The sequence below is a fragment of the Dermacentor albipictus genome, chromosome 6 (genome assembly GCF_038994185.2).
Source record: "Dermacentor albipictus isolate Rhodes 1998 colony chromosome 6, USDA_Dalb.pri_finalv2, whole genome shotgun sequence".
NCBI lineage: Eukaryota > Metazoa > Arthropoda > Arachnida > Ixodida > Ixodidae > Dermacentor > Dermacentor albipictus.
Window position 1 is genome coordinate 11,692,258 of NC_091826.1, and position 23,674 is coordinate 11,715,931.

General features: G+C 43.3%; 2 protein-coding genes across 6 annotated transcripts in view; both read right to left on the reverse strand.

Annotated features, from left to right (window-relative positions):
- Asx (Additional sex combs) overlaps nucleotides 1–9,380 on the reverse strand; it is a 54,365-nt gene extending 44,985 nt beyond the window's left edge. The window contains exons 1-4 of one of the 4 annotated variants that reach the window (XM_065446981.1): nucleotides 9,148–9,380; nucleotides 8,523–8,605; nucleotides 7,582–7,687; nucleotides 5,005–5,113 (exon numbers count right to left, since the gene is read on the reverse strand). In XM_065446981.1, the coding sequence (XP_065303053.1) occupies nucleotides 5,005–5,113; nucleotides 7,582–7,687; nucleotides 8,523–8,605; nucleotides 9,148–9,222 (373 nt within the window). In that variant the 5' untranslated portion in view covers nucleotides 9,223–9,380. Of the gene's footprint in view, nucleotides 1–5,004; nucleotides 5,198–7,581; nucleotides 7,691–8,522; nucleotides 8,606–9,147 lie in introns of those variants that run through there. The other 3 variants (XM_065446980.1, XM_065446982.1, XM_065446983.1) reach the window with 3 other exon arrangements.
- Nucleotides 9,381–10,665: 1,285 nt separating this feature from the next.
- The window catches only part of CtsK1 (C1 family peptidase 26-29-p), a 28,648-nt gene continuing 15,639 nt past the window's right edge, over nucleotides 10,666–23,674 (reverse strand). For both annotated transcript variants that reach the window (XM_065446984.1, XM_065446985.1), the window contains exons 6-10: nucleotides 22,980–23,173; nucleotides 21,556–21,647; nucleotides 17,829–17,987; nucleotides 12,113–12,299; nucleotides 10,666–10,906 (exon numbers count right to left, since the gene is read on the reverse strand). In XM_065446984.1, coding sequence (XP_065303056.1) covers nucleotides 10,722–10,906; nucleotides 12,113–12,299; nucleotides 17,829–17,987; nucleotides 21,556–21,647; nucleotides 22,980–23,173 — 817 coding nt within the window. In that variant the 3' untranslated portion in view covers nucleotides 10,666–10,721. The remainder of the gene's footprint in view (nucleotides 10,907–12,112; nucleotides 12,300–17,828; nucleotides 17,988–21,555; nucleotides 21,648–22,979; nucleotides 23,174–23,674) is intronic.

A 23,674-nucleotide genomic window follows, 5' to 3' on the forward strand; every position in this document is an offset into this window, starting at 1 on the left:
AGGCAATTCTGTCGAAATGTTTAGCTTCGTGTCAACTGCGCACGTGCGACTCCGGAACTACGAGGCCGGAACCGTTTATAATTGTTCTATATTGAGTTACCCACCGCGATCAGGAAAACACTTCTATCGCGGAGAAATCGAAGAAGTTTTTAGGGATGTAGGGCCCTCGGGGCTGTACTTGTCGGCGATAAGGTACCCTCCCCACCTGCAGGATTATTTGACTAAGCTATGGCAAATGCTGGGTTGCCATAGTCGGAAGTTCGAATCCCGCTATAAGTTGGTTTTCCTTTTTTTTATGATGGTGAGCTTGAACTTCACCTCCACCAGTGCACAACTTCTGTAGACTTGGAGCGATGCCTGCCACTGGCAAAAGATGCCGAGAACGAGTGGGGCTATACTACTCCAGGTACAACCAAATTAGGAAGGCCCACAAAGCTTCAACAAGACACTCCCTCACCAGATCAGGAATTGGCTTCCCTGGTGCAGTATTCGGCCACCCCCTCCCAAATGGCTAACTCAATTACCAAATCGCCCTCAGTCCCCAGCAGCTGCGGAGCACCCGACCAAGGCAGCGGTCAGACCTGTACCGCAGCAGAGGGTGCTAAGAACCTCTGGATCCGGACAAGCTGCCAATGGAAACTGACCCTTGTAACGTTTAACACCCGAACCCTCTCAAGTGAGGTTAGCTTAGCAGGACTCTTTGAGGAATTATCAGAAATTGTTTGGAATATCATCGGCCTTAGTGAGATTAGAAGAACTGGTGAGGTTTATACATTGCTGAATAACAGACATGTCCTCTGCTATAGAGGTCTCCTAGATGAGAAGCAATACAGGGTAGGATTCCTAATTTATAAGGACATAGCGGGAAACATTGACGAATTCTACAGCATTAATGATAGGGTAGCTGTAGACGTAATCAAACTTAATAATAGGTATAGATTAAAGGTAGTACAAGTCTGCGCTCCAACATCCAGTCACGATGATGAGGAAGTAGACCAGTTTTATGGAGATGTTGAATTAGCGATGAGAAAAGTGGAAACTCAATACAGTGAAAGCTCGTTAATTCGAACTTCAATAATTCGAATTTATGGATAATTCGAACTGTACAATTTGGTCCGGCCAAGCTCCACAGGAGTCTATGTATAAAAAAGTCCGTTAATTCGAACGCGAGAAGGTTCCCTCACGGATAATTCGAACTACGCTTGCCTGGCACACGGCCAGAGAAACGCGCCTACTGCCTACACACAAGGCTGTATTGCCTCCTAAACGGAGAGAACGGCGAGAGAAGGCAAAATTGGAAAAAAATCTAACCGACGCGGCGTCAGCCAGAAGGCAGCGGCGGCTGCCGCCTCTCCGTTCTACGTAACCTCCGAGACTTCTTGCCCGTTGCGAATCTCGGATGCGTTGCAAATCTTGTGCAGCTGCTAATGTTGTGCGGAGATGGCACGGCAAGCGCCAAAACACAGCGAATCAAGTACGTCGCAGCTGCGCTTGCAATCAAGAACCAACGAATCAGGGCCTTCGCCACCTTCACATGTTCGGCGTCTTTGTCTCGGCAGTCTTCATCGGTTGTGTACCTCTGTTTTCAGCTTAGGAGGTATCGACCGTCGCGATTCATTGTGATGGTGTTAAGCCTCGGCTAACGTTCGTTTCTGTGTACATCGGTGGTGTGGCACAGTCGGACCCAGAGCTTCGACTTGAAGATGGCGTGTGCCCGCGGCACACGCCATCACTTTCTGACACGCCAAATTTCTGACATTCCCTACTGCTTCCAAATCGCAGTGTACTGTTGCTCTCCTTCACTTTCGTTAGTTCGAACTTTCGTTAATTCGAACTGAAGCGGCTTCCCCTTGCGGTTCGAATTAACGAGCTTTTACTGTATACTGTAGTAATGGGTGACTTCAATGCAAAAGTGGGGAAAAAGCAGGCTGGTGAACAAACAATTGGCAACTACAGCGTCGATTCTAAGAACGCTAGAGGAGAGATGCTGGTAGAATTCGCAGAAAGGAATAAGCTTCGAATAATGAACACCTTTTTCAGGAAGCGTAGCAACAGCAAGTGGACCTGGAAAAGCCCTAATGGTGAAACAAGAAATGAAATTGACTTCATACTTTCTGCTGATCCCAGCATAGTGCAGGATGTAGAAGTGATAGGTAGGATAGAGTGCAGTGATCATAGGTTAGTGAGGGCTAGGATTCGCCTCAATTTGAAGAGAGAAAGAGCAAAATTGGTCAAGAAGAAACAGGTCAACCTAGAGGCAGTAAGGGTAAAAGCAGACAAATTCAGGCTGGTACTTGCAAACAAATATGCTGCCTTAGAACAGAGAGATGATGACGACGTAGAGCTAATGAATGAAACCGTAACTAGGTTGGCTTCAGAGGCAGCAATTGAAGTGGGAGGCAAGGCACCAAGGCAACCAGCAGGCAAGCTCTCCCAAGTAACAAAGGACCTAATAAAGAAACGACCAGAAATGAAAGTGCCCAACTCAAAAGATAGGATAGTATTCGCGGAACTGTCAAAACTGATCAACAAGGCAAAAACAAGGGATATTCGAAGCTATAGTGTGAGAAAGACTGAAGAAGCCGTAAAAAATGGACGGAGCCTGAAATCGGTGAGAAAGAAACTTGGCATAAGACAAACCAAGATGTATGCACTGAAAGATAAGCACGGTAATATCATCAGTAATCTCGAAGACATAGTAAAAGCAGCAGAAGAATTCTATACTGTCCTGTACAATACCCAGTGGAGTCAGGATACCTCAATTAGAAACAGTAATGCACAGGATACAGGAACTCCTCCTATAACTAGCGATGACGTCAGAAGGGCCTTGCAAGACATGAAATGAGAAAGAGCAGCAGGAGAAGACACAATTCTTGAAAAACTGGTGGCTTTTTATGCTGAGTGTCTATCAACTGCAAGGGCCCCAGAATACTGGAAGAATGCAAACATTATACTATTCCACAAAAAGGGAGACATTAAAGAGTTGAAAAATTATAGGCCCATTAGCTTGCTCCCAGTATTATATAAAATATTTACCAAAATAATCTCCAATAGAATGAGAGCAACACTGGACTTTAGTCAACCAAGGGAACAGGCTGGCTTCAGGAAGGGATACTCTACAATGGATCACATCCATGTCATCAATCAGGTTATCAAGAAATCCGCAGAGTGCAATAAGCCTCTCTATATGGCTTTCGTAAATTACACAAAGGCATTTGACTCAGTAGAGATACCAGCAGTCATAGAGGCGTTGCGTAATCAAGGAGTGCAGAACGCTTACGTAAATACCTTGGAAAATATCTACAGAGGTTCTACAGCTACCTTACTTCTACACAAGAAAAGCAGGAAGATACCTATAAAGAAAGGGGTCAGACAGGGAGGCGCAATCTCTCTAATGCTATTCACTGCATGCTTAGAGGTATTCAAGCTATTAAACTGAGAAGGCTTAGGAGTAAAGATCGGCAGCAAATATCTCAGCAACCTTCCGTTCACCAATGACATTGTTCTATTCAGCAACAATGCAGACGAGTTACAACAAATGACCGAGGACCTTAACAGAGAGTGTACGAGTGGGGTTGAAGATTAATGTGCAGAAGACAATGACAAACAGCCAGGTAAAGGAACAATAGTTCAGGATTGCCAGTCGGCATCTAGAGTTTGTGAAGGAGTACGTTTACCTAGGTCAATTAATCACAGGGAACCCTGATCATGAGAAGGAAATTCAAAGAATAAAAATGGGTTGGATCGCATACGGCAGACATTGCCAACTCCAGACTGGAAGCTTATCATTATCAATGAAAAGGGAGGTGTACAATCAGTGCATTTTACCGGTGCTTACATGTGGGGCAGAAACTTGGAGACTGACAGAGAAGCTTCAGAACAAGTTAAGGATCGCGCAATGAGCGATGAAACGAAGATTGCTAGACATAACATTAAGAGACAGAAAGAGAGCGGTTTGGATCAGAGAGCGAATGGGTATAGACAATATTCTAATTGACATCAAGAGGAAAAAATGTAGCTGAGCAGGTCATGTAATGCGCCGGTTAGATAACTATTGGACCATTAGGGTTACAGTATCGGTACGAAGAGAAGGTAAACACAATCGAGGACGACAAAAGACTAGGTGGAGCGATGAAATTGGGAAATTCGCGGGTGCTAGTTGGTAAACACAATCGAGGACGACAAAAGACTAGGTGGAGCGATGAAATTAGGAAATTCGCGGGTGCTAGTTGGAATCGGTTGGCGCAGGACAGGGGTAATTGGCGATAGCAAGGAGAGGCCTTCGTCCTGCAGTGGCCATAAAGCAGGCTGATGATGATGATGATGAACTCTAGCAATATTTTGGTTTGCTGAAAAGTCAGAACAAAAGTACTGCAGTCAACGACTGATATTTTTGGACGCCCAAATTTTCGGACACACCCAATAATTCAGACACCTTTGCAGGACATTTTGGATGCTAAAGCCCTCTGGCATCCAATTTTCTGGAATTTTGCCGTGACCACAAGTTCGAAACTGTATTAATCGAAGCCGCCACTGCTGCCATTTTGATAATCTCAGTATTCTTGCATGCTGATCCGCTGTCAGCTGTAGCCACACCCATGGCACGACTAAGCCTGGTTGCTTCAACGGTGACTACCAAACACTTTCGCATGCCAATCCGCTGACAGCTGTAGACACTGTGGCAATGCTAGGCCTAGCTGCTTCAACGTTCACTAGTGAGCACTCTCGCACACCGATCCACTGGCAGTTGACAAATAGAAAGAAGGTTTCTTGCTTGCAGTGATAGTAAACAAATTTGTGCTTAGCTTGTTTTACATTACTGAAACTAGCCTGTTTATGCAGTGCAAAATTTTGTTGCAGTTGGCTTGTAGGAAGCCTGCGTCACGATAAAGTCCTTTCAGATAAAACAGCACGTGACAAAAAAAAGTTGAGAGAATATTCTAGGACACTAAAATGCACATGTACTAGGCAAATAAAACTCTGTCTGTCAGCAAGATGCCATACCTTTGGCTTTCTTGCGGTCACGGACGAAGTTGACTACACCGGCGTCTTCCGTCTCCGGTCCAGAATCTTCGTCCACCTCCAAGCTGATCGCGCTTCCCGGAATGTCACTCTGTCAGCACAGCCACAACAGAGAGGGTGTGCAACAACGAAAAGAAAGAAGCAAGGGCACCGCACAGTGGTCAAAGCTCATCACCTGCGTGCAAAGATTTGAAACAAAAGGAGTGTGTAACTAATAGCACAGAGGACGGCCACTGGCACTGCTGCATGGCCGCTTGAGAGTGAGGATTAAAATAACCAATGTGTCTGCACACTTATATATTATATGAATGTGTCTGCACACTATGCAGCAGGGCGTACTTCTGTTGCCAACAGTTAGGCTTGACACGGCTGACATGGCACAGTTTACATTTCCCTATAACTCAGCTTGAAAATGAATCTGCGTGAGCATATGCTACTAACGACAACACAATGTATACTGATTTCGCAGTAAACATAGGTCATGAATGAATGCATTTGCAGATTTATATGTTGCTAATGGTATTGTAGAGCCCATTGTACTTTCCAACAACAAACTAAGCTTGAAATTGAATGCACAAGTACATTTATATGTTGCTAGCCATGTGGCAGAATCTACTGCATCTTCAAGCAAGAAAGCTTTAAAATGAAAGTGTCTGTGCATGGGTACATTTATCACACGGAAGAATCTAAAACTTCATGTTGGTCAGCAAGCCTGCATCAGGCACCACTGCAGTAGTACATAAATTGCAAGGTTGTGTAAGTGCCCCACTTGCAAATTACAGCTAAGAGTACCCAAGACTTCCCAGGAAATATAGTCTGAAAAATATCCCAGGCAATTTAACAGGATCCTAATATCATAGAATAAATTTTTATGCAATACTTTAAGAGGCAACACAGAAAGTTTAAATTAAATAATACCATATGCAAAGTTCTAAAAAAGCAAAGGTTTGAGTACGTGAAACTTTTTAAAACTTGGCAAGTGCAGAAGCTCCTTCAGAATACAACTTAGATCAACCTTTACTAATAAAATGTTAACTAGGCCCAATCGGAAAGTGCCAAACTTTAAGACGTCACGGCATGCTGGTGCAGAAATTCCAAGGGGCATTTTCCGTCTCCCTTTTTTTTTTCATCTTTTCTGGCTTACCAAGACGCCTCTAACGTTAAAAGTGGCTTCTCTGGTATTGCAGAACGACAGCTTACCTATGCAGCTTAACTTATTTTTTTTCTCTTTAGTGTTCTCTTTAGTGACAAAGGTAGGTCTCAACAGTTCATAAAATTTTCTGTAGAACATCCAAGGATAAGCCTAGCTCTTCACTGTGTGCCACTGCCAAGTCCGAATCCCATTAATGAGGGACAATTGTCTGTTTCAACAAACAAACAGGGTGATTTCTTCTAGTGCCACTAGAAGAAATGCATTTAGCAAGATGGCTGATCAGGTCAGTTGGCGATGTATAAGAGGGTGAACAGCACACTGGCAAATGAGGATGATAACGAGAAAAAGAGCACTCAACCGGAAGTTCATACTTGCCATCACCTCATCTCTGTCCTTGTTGACATTTTCCACTGTTCACTCTTTGTGGGAGAACACCAAAAGTGATGCTTTCTTTATGCACAGTAATCAAGGCACCAACAGCTTTGTGATTCTTTTTTTGTTACCTTTTTTATTATTATTATATATGTGCAGAGAGAGAATTCATAAGAGAAAGGCTCTTTTTGTGCCGAAAACAATTTAGTCAATACGTATCAGAAAGAGAGAGAAAGGGGGAAGGAAAGGCAGGGTCTTTGTTCAGTTTGCTACATGTCATAAATCTGTAGCCTACAATGGGCTTTCTATTCTGGCATATACAAAAGAAGAAAAAAAATTACAAGAAGGAAAATGTGGCAAAAAAAGAGGGAAAGAGTGCAATAATGATAAGCCTCGCAACTGGTGCCACCACCTTCAGCGGCCCTTCAATGAGAGCTTTAAAGTGCCATATTTGTCCATTATCAAGTCTTTTGCACAGTTTCTATTTCAAGTTCCAGTAGTGAACACAGTGGCCAACTTTAGCGTGCTTCTGTAGGACAGTCAAGCTTGTTTAATATTACCAGTGAGCCACAGCCCTAAACAGCTTCAACCATTATCCCCAAAACTTTGCAAGCATGTTAAGGAACCTAACCTATGTGACCAGCTCAGAATAGCTGACGTAAATCAGAGTTTCATCTAGTCATTACAAAAACAACTCACTCTTATTCCTTACATATAAGCATGACAAATCCTCTTCATTCACGGCATGTGCCCGACATACAGCCATGTTCAGGTGCTACCAGACACATTTACATTTACAGCAATTAAAAGAAAAATGCTGATGCAAACCTAAGTGCTCCCTTTTTCTGGCACATAAAGAAATTATAGCATCACATATTTGTTTCTTAATGCCCGAACTTAATTCTGTTTCCACTGGTGCAACATTAGTCCATGGCATACTGGCAATAGCCATGGTAGCCGCATGATCAGATTCTGTGTGCACAACAGTGGAAGATGTCAGACCTTACAATGAGCAAGGATAGGGATGCACCAACCTTGAGACCAAACACACTTGCAGCTCCAAAGACACGGTAAAAGATAGCCTCCGGGCCCCTTGAGTGAGCATGCAGCATTGCATTCAGGCAGGCCAAGGCGGCTGGGCTGCTGAACATGCAAAGTGCACACAAACACAGTCAAAGCCTGTGGCCTCAGACCATAGCCTCCTGCACTTAACCCCTTCAAATGACAATTAAATGTGTACGACAAAAACATAGCTTGAGCACATTCATTGCACACTCAGCATCATCAAAAACATGCAGCAGAACAACAGATTTAGAATCTCCAATTTTCCGACGAGTTTCGTTGCATACACAAATATTGACTCTCAAAGATGCCCAAACTTTCACAAGATGCTCGAAGTGCGGAAGGGATATCAGCTATTTCACATGAATTGTGCTTGAACAACAGCACGCCACTTTAGAAATCTGCATAGTGCAAATGACTGCAAAACAAAGAAACTGTCTATCTCGTAACTCATTCGACAGAAACACTTGGCACATATTGACATAATGAAAACACAATTCTCGTTTTAATAATTTCGCTATGCTTTCTTTTTTTTTAAGTCCTCGCTATTTCATATCGACACAGTGGGCCTATTACCGCCCGTCACTCAACATGAACTTAAAAAGAGAACGGGGATAATGCATGGGAAGCAAGGTTCGTACCCGAGTGCACAGCCTTCCTTCATTGTGCTATGAGAAAATCAGCTCGTAACCGAGGAACGTTACAGCTTAGGAATTCAGTGTAGACCAAGTCATTTTCAACACGTGTGCAAATGACAACACTGAATACCAAAGAGTCATCCGAGTCCTGTTTCTTATGGGCCTTAATATATTTATTGCTAGGCGTCGTATAATAGGTGCATACAGCCGTACAAGCCCGACAATGTTTTAAGATCACGCATAATTTATAGATGAAATCAACAACGCACTCTCACCTCGCATCCTTTAGCCCTCGGGTGCAGACTTCAGAGAAGATCTCCTTGTGAGACATCGGAGTCTGGGGGTGTAGCTCCAATACCTACATAAATGCGACCCGAGGTTGTGCCCTTTCAGCAGATTGTGAAAGCAAAATTTCGTTGCAGTTGTCCTTTAAGCGCCATGTCAAAGGACCGAGCGTCCGATTTGAACTATTCAGTGGAGTTCCATGCGTGTCACATTTTCGCTTCCTGGCGTCCCGGAGGACCGCCGAGCTGTCCGGTTATGACAGATTGCACGAATCGCCGGTGAAACACGTTTAAAAGTAACAGCGAAAGCAAATTATGCACTGCCGATGCCCCCGGAACAAATCTCAGCTGTCGTGCAATTTTGCGGAAGCCCCAAACTGGCTTTATAAGGTTATCAGCCCCTGTGGTCGTCCGAACATGCTCAACCGATCCGCACCGTAGCATTGATCCCGCTAGCACGGTAGCTATTTTGGCGGACTTCAGTGAATTTTGGAAAGAGAGAAAATCGGGGTGCGGGAGCGCGTCGAGAGCGGTTGACGTGATTCGGATCGCGAGAGCGGTTGAAACGAGCCCTGACAACTCGAGCAGCCGCCTAGGCCTAACGGAAATCACTCACAATTCGTGCCGCTTCGGTCCATGCCCGGATTTTTTTCTTCTTGACTGGTCTGTCTCTCGCGGGCTCTTGCTGCATAGCTCTCCAGCACTACGGCCACACGCGAGAATTGGACACTACTCCTTCCGCACAGCTTGATTAGTGCGATAACGTAAACATCGCCATGTTCAGAGTTGGACAACAAAGTCACGTGACATCCGCTTTGCGATGGCCCCCTTCTACCCAAAGGGCTTGGACTGGCTGGGGCTGGAGCTGCTAAATGAAACGGGAGTTGTGCGTCAAAGCCGCGCGCGGCTCGAGCGCTGCAATCAAACAATTGTGTTCACGTATACTTCTAGGTCATCATTTCAGTTGAAAAAAGCACAGCAAATTTTTCTTTGACCATCTGTGTACTTATTAACCATAAATTTCGCGAAAATGTCGTGTGAAGAGGAACCTGGGGCCACCGAGAAAACACGAAAGTGAAACCGTTGAGCTGCGCCACGCCCATCGCCTTTCTAAAAAGTCGGCGAGGGTTTCCATGAGAACTCACAACTGAAGCAGATGTATCGCTATCCGCAAATATTAACTGAATGTTTTCAGCTCCGACGGTAAGGTGAGCGAAGAAGTCGCCTATCATAAATAATGGCTCCGGAGACGATCAGCCCACGCTGACATTCTGAAAGGCCATGGCGCAACATGCATGTGTACAATTAATGCCACCCCTTGGCGACGAAGGCGGATAATTTGAATACTTGACGCAGGTCACGGTGGTGACAAGTTGAAAGCTGAAACCAGCGCAGCATAATACCATGCTAATGGGCTCATTCACAACAAATAAACTTGGCTGTTATCATTTCAAAGGTAGCGCACTTGTCGAGACATAGACAAATTCACTATGTGTCAATATTTGTCTCAACAGGTGGGTTACCTTTGAAATGATAACATATACTCAAGAAAAATAAGAAAATTTGTAATACAACGGACATATTATTCCAATTATTCAAACAAACGAAACAATGTTGTAGTCTGTCAAGAAAACGCAATGCGTGCACTGTAGGTGGCAGTTGTCACATGAAGGGAATCAATAAAATAATTATGTCTAGACGTCTAAGCTCTCTGTCCAGTCAGCTAGAAAAAGAGGCAAGTTACACTAGTGTGTGAAGTTTGGATATACGCATTTAACTTCCCGACCCTTACTGTGCTCGCAGCTTCTCTTCCACACTCAACATTTCAAGATCAACATTTAAGAAATTTTGCCACAGGTCGTACTTGATGAAAGTGCACAAGTAGAACAGCCACTCTCAACTGCATTTTGCAATAAGCCACACAAGTTTTTCCATAGACAGGCGATATACATGCCCCAGTGTCTGCCTTTTCTCTTTTCCCAGATCTAAATGTCACATGTTAAAAAAAAGGACAAAGAAAAATTATGGAATGCTAATCCACCTCTCAATTTCAAACTGAACAACATTTTCAATGAGGCAGATTAGTCACACTGAAAATTAATCGTTGCATGCAGATGCGATACGTGAGACAGCATTGTTCTTCATTACTGTTTATTGACAAAAGCAGAGGATTGTTTTTGTTGGCCACTGTCAAAGTTCCACATAGGTTCCCTGTGTAGCCACGCCACAGTTGTTGTCCTTTTGACTGATGAGGACGTAGCCATCATTTCCCCAGTATGTAGACCAGGAGTTCTTAACCAGCCAATAAGGCTCCCCTTGCAGAGTTCCGTAGCCAACTGCCAAAACAGCATGGTCGAGGCTGTCTGTGTCATTGCCTGTGCATTACAAGACCATAAATTAGGCATCATGAAGAAACAGAGCACAATACTAGAATTCATATGAAGTTCTTTAACGGACACTGAATTTCTTTTTGAACATGGTAATTAAGATAATATTTTCGATCTGTAGACAATGCTGCCTTGAACACGCAAGGCAAATATTATTCCACTACATGCAGCAGAGAGCTTACAATCTTGCATAACAGACTGTTTGCTCTCTTACGAAGTTTTCCAAGTCCCAACGTTTTTTTACCTAAGGAAATGACAGTGCATAAAGTGTGATGGCCTGTGGACAGCCATGGGGCACATGCATCCACATTCTTCCAGGTTTTCTAAGAAATCGGAAGAAGCAGTTGCTAATGCAACCCACCCATCCTGTCAATCCTCATTTGTCACCCTTGGGCACCTTTGTCAGGCACCAGCCTCAAAGGGCTACCACAAGCGTACCGTGAAAAAGAGAAACGAAAGGAAGGAAAGATAGATAAAGCATTGTTGTCAGTGCTGCCTCGGCTAAGAGGAACCAATATGAGTTGAGGGGAACAGCCCAGAAGGTAAACATCGCACTTATTGTACCTCCATTAATTAGCTTTTTTTTTTTTGTCAAAACATTTTCAGGAATATACTCTTTAAAAGGCATCACAGTCAGTCCTGCATGCTGCTCAGTTTCAAGAAAAGGTACTTCAATGTCCCTTCAACAAAACATCGCTTTATTGAACCCAGTTAGAGGTCACCCTGAAACTATTTCCTCCCAAGGCTGAGTCAGCAAAAAAAATTGTTTTGAATCCAAATTTAAAGCAATTATTTGTATCCCTCTATTAATGCTCACATGGCAAGTAATTTCTCTGAAAGTACTTTTGGAGCTTGTTTTGCCAGTTTAGTACTTTGAATTGCAGTGTCTTGTGATTCCAAATCAACTGGCAGGTTATGCCCCAAACTCATCAAAAGCCCAAGAAACAATTGGCAACCTGTGCATTCCACAAAATGTTTAATGTCATTTCATTAAAAAATAGTCTACTCACTTCTTTCCTCACTTATTGAGTTACAAGATCTACAAGCAACTGCTGCAACATTGATATCAGAACTTTGGAACACACAATTCACTTATGTTATACAACCAATGAAAAAAACCATGCCAGTGTCTTCAGCAACACAGTAAATAAAACAACCTTCATCTGTAGCCGTGATACATGAGTAAAGACTTACGACAGTTGGGATCATAGAAGACACCATTAGAGTAGAAGGAGAAGGAGCGAAGTGCTGCGTCGATGCTGACAGACACTGGCCCTACATTGGCCAGTGCTGTGAGTAGGTCATCACGGTTGGTTATATTGACGTAGCCCTTGACTGAGGCAATAGTAGCATTCACCTTAGTGTCATGACACACGCCATCCTGTAGAATAACAAAATTCTTCTTTTCAGCATCAGGACAATTGTCAAGCAATGCTCTAATTACAGCAACAAAAGGGGGAATGCACAGTGCAATGCATCTAATTTTCAAAAGACAAGTTTACAAATATGATTATGGTACTAAAAGCTTAATTGGTGACAACTTTTATGAGGTAACTGTAAAGTAACTAACTGCAGTAAATGTTCAGCACTAGGTTCTTGACTTGTTGAGCTCACAGACACCCCCTCCCTGACATGTTAAGTATGTTCATGTGATGTTTTATGATAGTAGAGCTGGCTACCGTTTATTCTACCTGACGGGACCGACGAAATTGATTAAATTAGTAGTCGAATTAAACAAGATGCAGAAAAAATGCCGAAACACACTGCTGATTCATTTGACAGTATATGCTCGAGTTTAACACACCTCGAGCAAATCAAATGCGCGAACTTTCTATGAGTCCGAAGTAGCAATATAATGTAGAAATGACTTACAGCCTCTAACCAAAGTAGAAATCTAACGCCCAATATTCTTTAATGGTGGCCGGTTTGTTAAAGGCAGCTTCACCGCATGGTTTTTAATGTCATCTTCGCCGCAACACAGTTATATTGTGCGGTAAAGCGCACAAAACACCGCGAAGGTGGTTTTGGTTTCGTATCTGATTGCATCGCACAGGAATATATATATATATATATATATATATATATATATATATATATATATATATATATATATATATATATATAACCGACGATTACGATACTCCTTAATGCGAAATTTGGCAGCTCTGTACGTGTTTTCATTTCGCGGGGTATACTGGCTGGTGCGGACAATCTGTCTCGTGCAGCAGGTTTCAGATGGAGCGAAGTGTGGAGCGACTGCCTCGCTAATCGGGAGATCGCGAGAGGCAGCACGTTGGTGACGCGTGGATGCGATTCACAGCAGCCACCGCAGACAGACCTCCGCTCATGCAGCACTTTGTTTCCATATATGGCATCGGTGGGCGCGCTTGCCGCATTTAAGCCGCAGATATACTTGACAAACTCCTTGCTCCACACAGCGTCATTGCAGTGACTCTCGCCACTACCATCCACTCTGCCCTTGACGTCTCTTCTCTCATTGTCGCGGCACTGCCGCGGTGCCGGCGGCAGGCGCTCCTTGCCGCCTCGGGTGTGATTGACGGCTCTCCGCTCCTCTGTCTTCGCGTCGCGCAGCTGTACGGCTCTCAGCCGTGTCGCTAGCTTCCCCGTTTGCAGGGCCTGTTCCTCAGTGGCGTTTGTTGCCTGTAGCAGTGCTTGCACCTAGCTGTCCTTGTGCCGCTTCCAATCTTGCCCTATAGCTCCCCTTACCTGGTGCAGTTTCGTTGCAGTGATTTAATCTCCCCTCCCCCCTTCTCCGTGGCAGCGACTCACTATAAGATAAGACTCACTCACGCGATGACGCGTTGCCGGAGCGCCGGCTCGATGGCGGCGGATCGTGGTGTGTGCTGCGCAGTCTGAAATGCAGAACCGCCTCCATTCGGCACTGCGTCTTCTGTATGTTGCCAGTTGTTGAAATAAGGCAGCAGCTGCGCTCAAAGGTCACATTACCAAGAAGCATAATCGTCGGCCAATTTTTTTAATGATTTTCTGCTGCAGCGTACTTGTGCCACATTAGAGTAGTATTTGTTACTGGTCTGATGAGAGGTTTTAGCTCCGTTAAGTGGTATTTGTTCTCGAAGACCTTTTTTTGCTGAGCCGTATGAAGGATGTCTGTGGAGCGGGGATAAAACTTGGAAAACAAAGCGAGTGCACAGCCTGGAATAGCTTGAGCACTGAATTTATTTATTCATGCAATACTGCTGCCCTTTGGCAGCCAAGGCTGCAATGGTTAAAAGTGAAACAATAAACGTGAAGGGGCCCTTAGTCAACCCAATGCGAAAGCATTGCGACCACCTTGCAATGCCTATGTAGTTTCAGTTATCTTAATTTACCTTCGCCTTAATTAACACAAGAGGTCGAGGGTTCAACTCCCAACAAAAGCCTTCGGTCAAGTGTCTTATCTAACTCTACTTTAATTACCTTTACCCTAATTAACACAAAAAGCTGTGGCTTCGACTCCCACCAAAGGTTGTGAGTTCGAACGCCTTAATGAATGCCATCTTAATTGACTGTACTTTAATTAATTTCACCTTAATGCCGAAGGCCGTGGGTTCAACTCCTACCAATGGTGTGGGTTCGCATGCTGTAATGAACTCTAGCTTAATTAAATCTTAATTCACTCTGCCTTAATTGACATTGCCTTAATTAACTTTGAACTAATTGACGTCAATAATTGCCTCTATTGGCCCACTTTTTTTTAACCATCGGTTCATGCCAACGCCGACAACGCCAGATTTTCTGCCTCATGAGCCACATAATGCTTCCGCATTAATAACCAACATGAGGTACAGGTGTGCGATGTGGCATAGTAGAGGATAAAATGAAAATCAAACCCAAGCTCATTCAAAACATATGCAAGACAAAAAGAAAGCACTTAATTCCAGGTAATGGTGAGCAAGAACAGGGAGAACAAATATACACATAATAATAGATCAAATTGCAAATGGCAAAAGTAAACAAAACGAAAAAAATATCATTTGCGAAGCATGCACCACTGATGTGATGCAAAGAAATGACGCGACATATAAAGTTCATGTCGCGTATGGTCAAGGAGGGCACCCGAATATGTTTCGACAATAAAATTGTGGAAGCACATTCCACTGCGCGATAATCCCATGCAAGTAATCAAGCACATAGTGAAAACATATTACAAAGGGAAGAATAAGGAACCTTTAGAAAACAGTGTAAACAAATTATAGCACACAACATTTGATGAAATGGCAAGAGGTTTGTGAATAAGAAGAGAAATTATAGGGAAAAAAAAAGATAACTACAATGCCGCTGAGCATGCATCCCCGATATGATGCAATTAGTAAAATGCAATTATTTTCACTTTCTCATTTTTACATGTTCTAGCTTTTCTCTCTTTGCTGTCCTTTTATTATTGAGAGACTTCGAGAATAACCAGAAACGGAGAAGATGTTCTAAACCCACCCGCCGTTCTAACCCGCCGTGGTGCATGCAGGCCATGATGCAGGCAGCCAAGCAGACAACAGCAAGGAGTGTAGCAGTAGAACTGCTCACAGCACCCTATGCGCCTCCATTCAGAAAGCATCCCACCCACTCCATACGGCGCGGCACGCGGACAGCAGATTAGCCAATATTCTAGGGACTATAGCTTTACCAATGGGCTCGTTGGCAAACAGACGATGGTGCGCTACTCTGGCGCCATCTTGTAGCGGTTGTCGCCACAGAGCTCATCATATGCGGCACTATGCTTTTCTTGTCAAGCTTTTTCCATACCCTCCTCCTCCACTTTCTGCCTCGTGGTTCAGCTGCACCATCCTCCTCTGCTTTCCTCCTCGCGCTCTCTTGGCTCTTGCCGTCTTTCATCCCCCAATGCACTCCGCGTTCGCTCTTTCATCCTTTGCTGTGCTCGTTCACTCGGTTACACCGAGGGACGCCGACACTCAATGCAGGAATGGATACTTAAAAGCTGTGCTCTAAAAGTACGCGTCAGAATGGGATAAATACCATAATTAGTGGATAGTGGATTAGTGGATTAATGGATAAATACCATACCATAGGACTACAGCTATTGCTCGAAAATTTTCCTAGGGAAGGTCAAAAATAAGCATTTCTGATGAGAGATGATGTGTGTTCAACAAATTCAATGTCTTCTAAGCTCTTCCGAGACAGACGCTGCCAGTAAAGGGGTCATTATTGGGTCACCACATGGGACAGGCACATGCGTGCTGACTGGTCAAGTTCTAATTAACCAGCAAATACCAATTTTAGGATCCAAATAATGAACATTTGCACCCATAAAAATGTTGGGCACCAGCCAATAACACTAATCAGGACCTAACTAACTGAAAAAACAAATTAACCAGAGTCAAATTAAGAGAAGTCTATGGCACTGTTAACTTAAAATATTTCCCAAAGGTGTTGAACGGCAGAGTGTGCCTATGATTTTGTTACTAAAATAAGAAACATAAATGAGAAGGCTCCAACACACAAAGCTCATTTAAAGGGCATGCTTCACTACCACGAGGTGATATTATTCCATTTCTTACAAGTCATGTCCCATTACTACACTTGTTACAAGGCATTATTCACCATCCATCAGTTCAATTACCCTATCTACACAATTCTACCCCCCGAACCTAACGCGCACTCATTTTTCGCAGGTTTAAAGTAAGAAAATAAAAGTGCAGGATGTAACATGCCCCAATTTATTATTAAAAATTATAGCACGGATCCCACATTTGCTATCAGAATAAAACGAGACGTGGAGAATTTACCTGCACTGAAAAAATGTTTCTTTTAAAAATTAGCTTTTATAATGAAAGCAGTGCGCCGTCGTCACTATTTACGCTTTGATGACCACAAAGCATAAGCACACAGTGGCAGTACGCCCGAGGGATCACTTTTGGAGATGCTACCATCACTTTTAAGAAATTTTATGCGACTCTGCATCGAACTTGTCCAAGTACGCGGCTGATACTGTTCTTGCCACTGTGCCTAGATAACGAGCTTGGCACAGTGCCAGATACACCTGCAGCCATATATGCCAACACGTCCACTGCTGAGTTACGTGAAGCCTTGCAAAAGTGATAGTACCTCTGAAAGCGACTGAACGAATATACTACTCCAGATTGTAGGTGAGCACAGCCATTAATGAACCCACTCACAACAATGTGTTCTGCTGCCATCCGATGACAGTAGGCTATTGCCAACGCTGTAAAAGCAGTTTTGGTTTCGTATCCAATAGTAACACGCAGGCAATTTTCAGCCTAATTTTTTCTGAAGAAAGGTGCGTGTGAGATATGGTTAAATACGGTAAGTCCATTGTAAGATAATGGTCTCTCTCAAGAATTTATTATTATCTCTGTCCAGCATAAACCAAATGCACTCTATGTCTGCATCGTTTTCTAAACTCCTCCCTCCATCTAATTCTCTGTCGCCCTACCTGTTTGTGCCTAGTCTGATATAATATACCAAAGGTGCACCACTTTTATGCATCACATGAATGACTATCTCCATTCCTGCTCCTTAATACCGACAATAATGAAAGCAGAGCATCATGTGAGCCAATAACAAAAGTAGGACAAGAATGAAAAAAAGAGAGATTTACTATGGACTACAACACCTGCAAAAGGCATTTTACATTTTTTGTCATTACTGTAATAATATGAATATAGCCTATCATAAATTATTGATGTTATGCATCAAGACATAACCACAAAGAAAGACGTGGAAAGAAACAGGCTGGAGGTAACTATGAAAAAGCCCCGACACCTGCTTGCTCAATGAAGTGAAAGAAAGAAATGAGTACAGAGAAGAGAAAGGAAAAAGCAAAAATCGACACAACAAACAAACCACATTAAACACATCACACTCAGACAGTCATAAAATAAGTTACATAAACGAACATGCGGTCCACCATTACCTGTCCAAGGTATGCTCCATAGTCCTCATCTGAGGCTAATCCATGGTTGCGTATGTACTCGTAGGCACGGAAGTCCTCGCCTCCATCGCACCCATTGTTACCATTGTTCCAGCTGCAGTCGACCAGCTGCTGCTCGGACAGGCGAACAAGCTTACCGGTCTGGGAAGAAATTTAAAAATCCACTGCTGAGAAGAAACTGCTCTGTAGCAATGGTGACCAAATTGTGGAGATAGGTTTTTGGCAGCCTAAATGTCTACCAGCAAACACATGGCATATTCTTCAGGTGTAACTTAGAAATGGGCATTGCCGAATGTCACTGTACCTATTCTTAGCAAGGATTGACTTAATGGTAACGGTGTGCGAATACAAATACTTAGCTTTAAATATCGAACTGGGTATCAAATGATGATATGCACATGCATTTACTATTAGACAATTTTGGTTACTTTACCATGTTGGAGCATGGAAACTACAGTCGTATCCACTTATAACGATACTAGGTCTAACAATATATCGGCTATAACAATGAGAAGCTGCTGCACCGTCAACTTTTCTATGTTTTCTATGGTGAAATAACCCACTTACTACAATGCCCCCATGCCACATTATCAGTTATAACGATGAAGTTTGGCTGCTGGGTGAGCGTATCGAAAGGTAATGAAGTGCAAAGTCCTCGAAAAGAAAAGAGAAATTCGAGCCACTGCTGCCGTTTGCTGGTGAGATCTCTTTCTTTCTTTCTTTTTTTTAAATTTGGAGTGCCAAGTTAGGGGGAGCGGCCCTTACACGAGCGTGGCCCTTAGTTGAGTGTATACAGTAGGTTATCAAGCAGTTAAACGAAAAGATCGCGTACTTTACTCATATTAACTTGAAAAATTAAGTTATTACCGCTAGCCGTTTGTTCTTGCCAACCTGTGCCTCACTAATACAGCATCAAAGGCCCATAAACTTGGAGACAGTTGACGCAGTACCAGCCGTCAGTCATGGCATTTGCTCTTAAGCAATAAGCTCAGGATTTGCACTGCAAAAGTAAGAAATGAGAAAGGCAAAAGCTGCATTCATACCCAACTAACATGAAGCCGTGCTGTACTATTTGCTATGGTTGTTGCTTAGAAAAGAACTGCAAGAACATTGTCTTTTCTTTTTCTTATGTTTTGTGCCACATGCAAGCAGGACTTCTGCAGCCCAGCCTGTGCAGCGAGCCCCTTCTGTTGTTTTTCTTAAAGGGGCCTCGAACCACCCTTCAGGCTTGGTGAAATAACATAGTCCACGGGTAGCATATACTGCTGTGAACATCTCAGCCAAGTTTTGCTGTTGTACACGGTGCGTGGAGCTTGCAAGTGCATCGCCAAGTCACCTTTCTCTCAAACGCTTCCTTTTCAAATAGAAGCCTGCCTCCTTACCCTCTTAAGGAGGCAGGTGTATGATTTATTGCATGATAAAGCAGATTCCCATACACAACTGCTATTGGTAGCTGTGGTCAGCTACACACCATCAATATCACGACATTGCCACCGCGTGTCCACTGGCTAAGCACACTGCAGCTTGCTGAGGACAACTGTGTTTGGCTTATGTTTAGCGCATCGTAGGCCCCAAAATCAGAAGCCATGGTGTCTACGTTAACATCTAAAATAAAAATTGAACTTCACACCATTGTGATAGAAGACGGAGTATTGTGGGCACGCCCCACTGCGCCATAGCCTTCACAGTGCAAGGCATTCAAGAAGAAACAGAAGCACAGTGGAGGCAGTGTTTGATTGCCAATAACTCTGCTTCTGCCGAAGCATTGAAGTACTTTTTGCAAGAAAATATTTCTCAAATAGCCTATCTGCACTTAAAATGCCTTTCTACATTTCGATAAGAAGTGGTTCAGGGCCCCTTTAAGTATGAGACATTTGACCAACTCACTGTTGTCGAGGTACTGCACTTACAAGACTATGGCGCAACCATCAATATATAATGCAAGGTATACAAGGCTATACCTTCAGGAAGAAGGGAGAGGGCACCTTCAATTGCATAAAAAAAAATGTTTTGATTATAACTCCAAGTAAACATGTGTAATGCATCCATACTCGTTTAGAATAGTACCTTCGAGCATACCTTGATGCGCAGAGGCATCATGATAATGCTTATAGCAGAACTCACATCGCCTGCGAGATCTGTAAAAGTGCTGGGTCTTGCTCGGGTGCGTACTGCGGTAGCGGACCGGCCATAACTTTATCCCAAAATGTTGTAACAGGCATATGATACACTCCACAGAGGCGCGACATGGGCATGCGGCGGGGAGCTGGCATATTTGCCTGGTGAGGCCACACGGATAGGCATTGTAGCTGAGGATTGGCCCACTGAACCTACATTCCCAGCAAGAGAATCCTTATTGCATTTGGATTCTTTTACACAGTCAACCCTGTCCCTTTTCATTGAGTTCTAGGTGCACCCTCGCTCTACGTAACTGGTGTTCCTTGCTACTGAGAAGTTGTCTTTCCCGAGAAATTTCGCCAGCAGCACGAAATCGGCGCAAAATAAAGCACAAAATAAGACACATATTCTTAGATTAGATAGATACAAAAGCTAAGAACCGTTTTTGTTCCGGCATGGCCCGAAATATATTCTATTTGTTTCAAATATTCGTGTCCAACTGAATATTTGAAAATTTTGAATAACTTTTGAATCTAATACGAATATTAAAATATAATATTCGATGGTGTTCGAAATTTCTGAATATTCACAAACTCCTATTTACTGGCTACTTGGTTCATGATTACAAGTTAGAAACAGCATGCTGTGCACCTTCTTATTTTGTCCTGTCTGCTAGAGTTTCTTTTTTCCTTTTTTTTTCCCGTGTACAGTGCTCACGGAATGAAACGCGTCAATTTAGGGCTAAGTAATGCGCATACTTTCGTTTCAACCGGTTGCAGTTCGTGTCACATCGACGTAATTCTGGCGCGTACACTTACATCAGAGTCCTCGTCACCTTTGGTGACCAAATTCCTAGCGACATGACATGGTGCTCTCGCGTACTTTGCACATAAGTAGGGTTCTACTGAATGCTCCGTGTCCCATTTCATTCCGTGAGCACTGTACCTATTCTGTTATTGCTACAACAGCATAGCAAAATGGGTGTGAATGAAGGCAAGTAGACAGATGCAACATTGGCACTGATAAGTATTTTTGCTGCCACACAAATGCTGCACACTGTGCATTTTGCACATTGTGCATGTATGTAGATCAGTGACAGCTAAGCAATAACCAAGCCAACGTTCTATGATATATACTCTCCCTCTCCACAACAACTCAAGTAGCCTGTAAGGTCTAAAATTAAAAACCACAGTCATTGCTGTCATTTAGTTACAATAGAAGGCACACTGACACACTTATCAAAACCCTATCAAACCTTGCCTGTTTTCCTCAATCTGCCACATGGTCCTCTCCCTGAATCTACTCAGAGCAGTGTTTACTTCAAACTTAAAATATGACCTAGGACGCTACCAAAAGGGACATGGTAAGCAACTTTTAACCACTCACTACACGTACAACAAGAAAAGTATTTATTTCAGGGCTAAACTTAAAGTTCATGCCATCTGTTTCGCGAGGTATACCTACCACAATCATCTTCGACATCCAGAGACAGAAAGCACTGAAATGAGTTTGCCATAGGCAATACATTTTGGAACAGTACTTTTGAACAAGCACGACATGATTAGAAAGAATATCTGTGGCAAGGACTGACCTTTCTGAAGTATGCACCTTCCAGTTCGCCTACTGTTCCAAAACTCCAGCAGGACCCACAGACAGCTTGGTCCTTCACTGGCGTCACAGCTCCTGCAAGTGCACGGTAGATGAATTCCAAATCAGCCACATGTTTAATGATTGCCTTGTTTACAGACCTTCAGCCATATCAGGGTTACTATGATGATTAAGGGTACTCGAGTTTTAAGGGTACTCGGGTTTAGGCTGCGATCAGTGCATGATTGATAAGGGCTTCTTATAAATTTAAAGATGTGGGGTTCATTACCATGCACACAAAGCATGGTACAAGAGTTTTTACAATCCACCTCCATCAGAATGTGGTCAGCACCATCAAGAATCGAACCTGCAACCTCGTACTCTGCAGCAAAACACTATAGCCACTGAGCCAGCGCGGCAGCTTAATAATGAATAAAGGACAGATAAAGGAAACAGGATAAAGACAGTGGAAACACTGGATTAAGCAGATGGATATTCAAAGATAAAGAAAAAGATCAGCACAGTGTACAACATGGACAAATTTAATGAGAAACACATCAGCTGCATTCAAGATAGCTAGTTGTACTTGTTCTTGCACCTACATCAAGAAAGTACAAAAGGTGCAGAGTCTCTGACTGTGACTTCGTACAACAACCTCAAACCTGAACTCTATTAGCAAGCGAACTTGGACGCAGCTCCAATGAAAAATCGGCTCTGCAGTAATCCTTGCTTGAACAGCAAGTGGGTGTTCCCTTCATAATGGGTTAGCCTAGCTCGAGCTTTGGTAAGTTAAACATGGGCAAGAGCTCCTAAACAAGAACAAGCTTCAATTTGCTTCAACCACAATCATGTGCTCTGTCAACACCTGCCAAACAATCCTTTTCCAGGGGTGGAGCGCAGACTGCTTTTGTAACATTATCGTGGGGGAGTCACCAGTGATGTGTGTCTCTGCATTTGCATTAAATTAATTAAACTAAATTGTGAGGTTAAATATTCTAAAACTGCACAGCGGGTTATGAGGGACATCGCAATGGGGGGCTCACGATTAATTTTGACCACCTGAGGTTCTTTAATGCGCACTTAAAGCAATGAATAAGCATTTTTGCATTTCACGCTTATTGAAATGTAGACACTACAGCCAAGAGTCGAAACCGTCAGCTCGTGCTCAACAGCACAATGGCAGGGCCAATGAGCCACCACGTAAGTTGTGTTCTGTGCTACATTCGTGTCTAGAATGGGCATGTGGTGTGGATTTCTGCACCTTTCACGCATATGCACACTGTACAAAGAACGAGTAAAGGGCCAGACTCCAGTTCACGTACTTTCTCACGGTAGAGGAACAGTAGCTGCTACACAAAATTATGAAGACAGAGATGACAAAGAGTGCTGCTCTCTTGTCTTGGTTGCTTCTATTTCTTTCCTACTAACCGTAAAGCCTCCAGTCTACTTGGTCGGGTAACTTGGCAGTGAACTTGTGCCTGGGGAATGGCTCAGCCTTGGAAGAGCCGTCTCTGGACTGAAGGCGTCCACGGAGCACACTGATCTCCTGTGGCGTACGATCGGCCAGGTGGTTCACGGCAAGGCTGTAGCCCAGGTTGGCACGGTTTGTTGAGTCAATGAACCTGTGAAGGGGAATGACATGCTGTTATACAGCGTGAAGGCCTTGCTGAAAACCTATCTCACAACTTCGGACCTGAAAGCACTTTACAAGTTGTCACAAATGTAAAAGTTACGTCTGGACAAGCTGGCCAATCGGCATGTAACTTGGCATTTATCAGAGGAACATATGACAGTGCTAAAATAAAGCAAGAATTTTCAGCAAATGTCTTGGCAGCTAGAAAATATATTGTAAGTGAGTACACTAATGCAGTCAAAAGAGGCAGCACTGCAGCAGGAAGGCAACTGAATAATTAGGTTCAGAATTTTCTGTAAAGCAGAAAAATATTCTGAATTTTCTGCCTACGTTGCCTAACTGTGAATCTCATTGTCTCATTCTTTAAGTCCGAAACATGCATGCTGAGATGGCTTTGCATAATGAGTACAGTAAGCATAAAAAATTCTTTAGGAAATTTTTCACTCAACTACACAATGTGTGTGAGAGCATAAAGGGTATAATCACATTC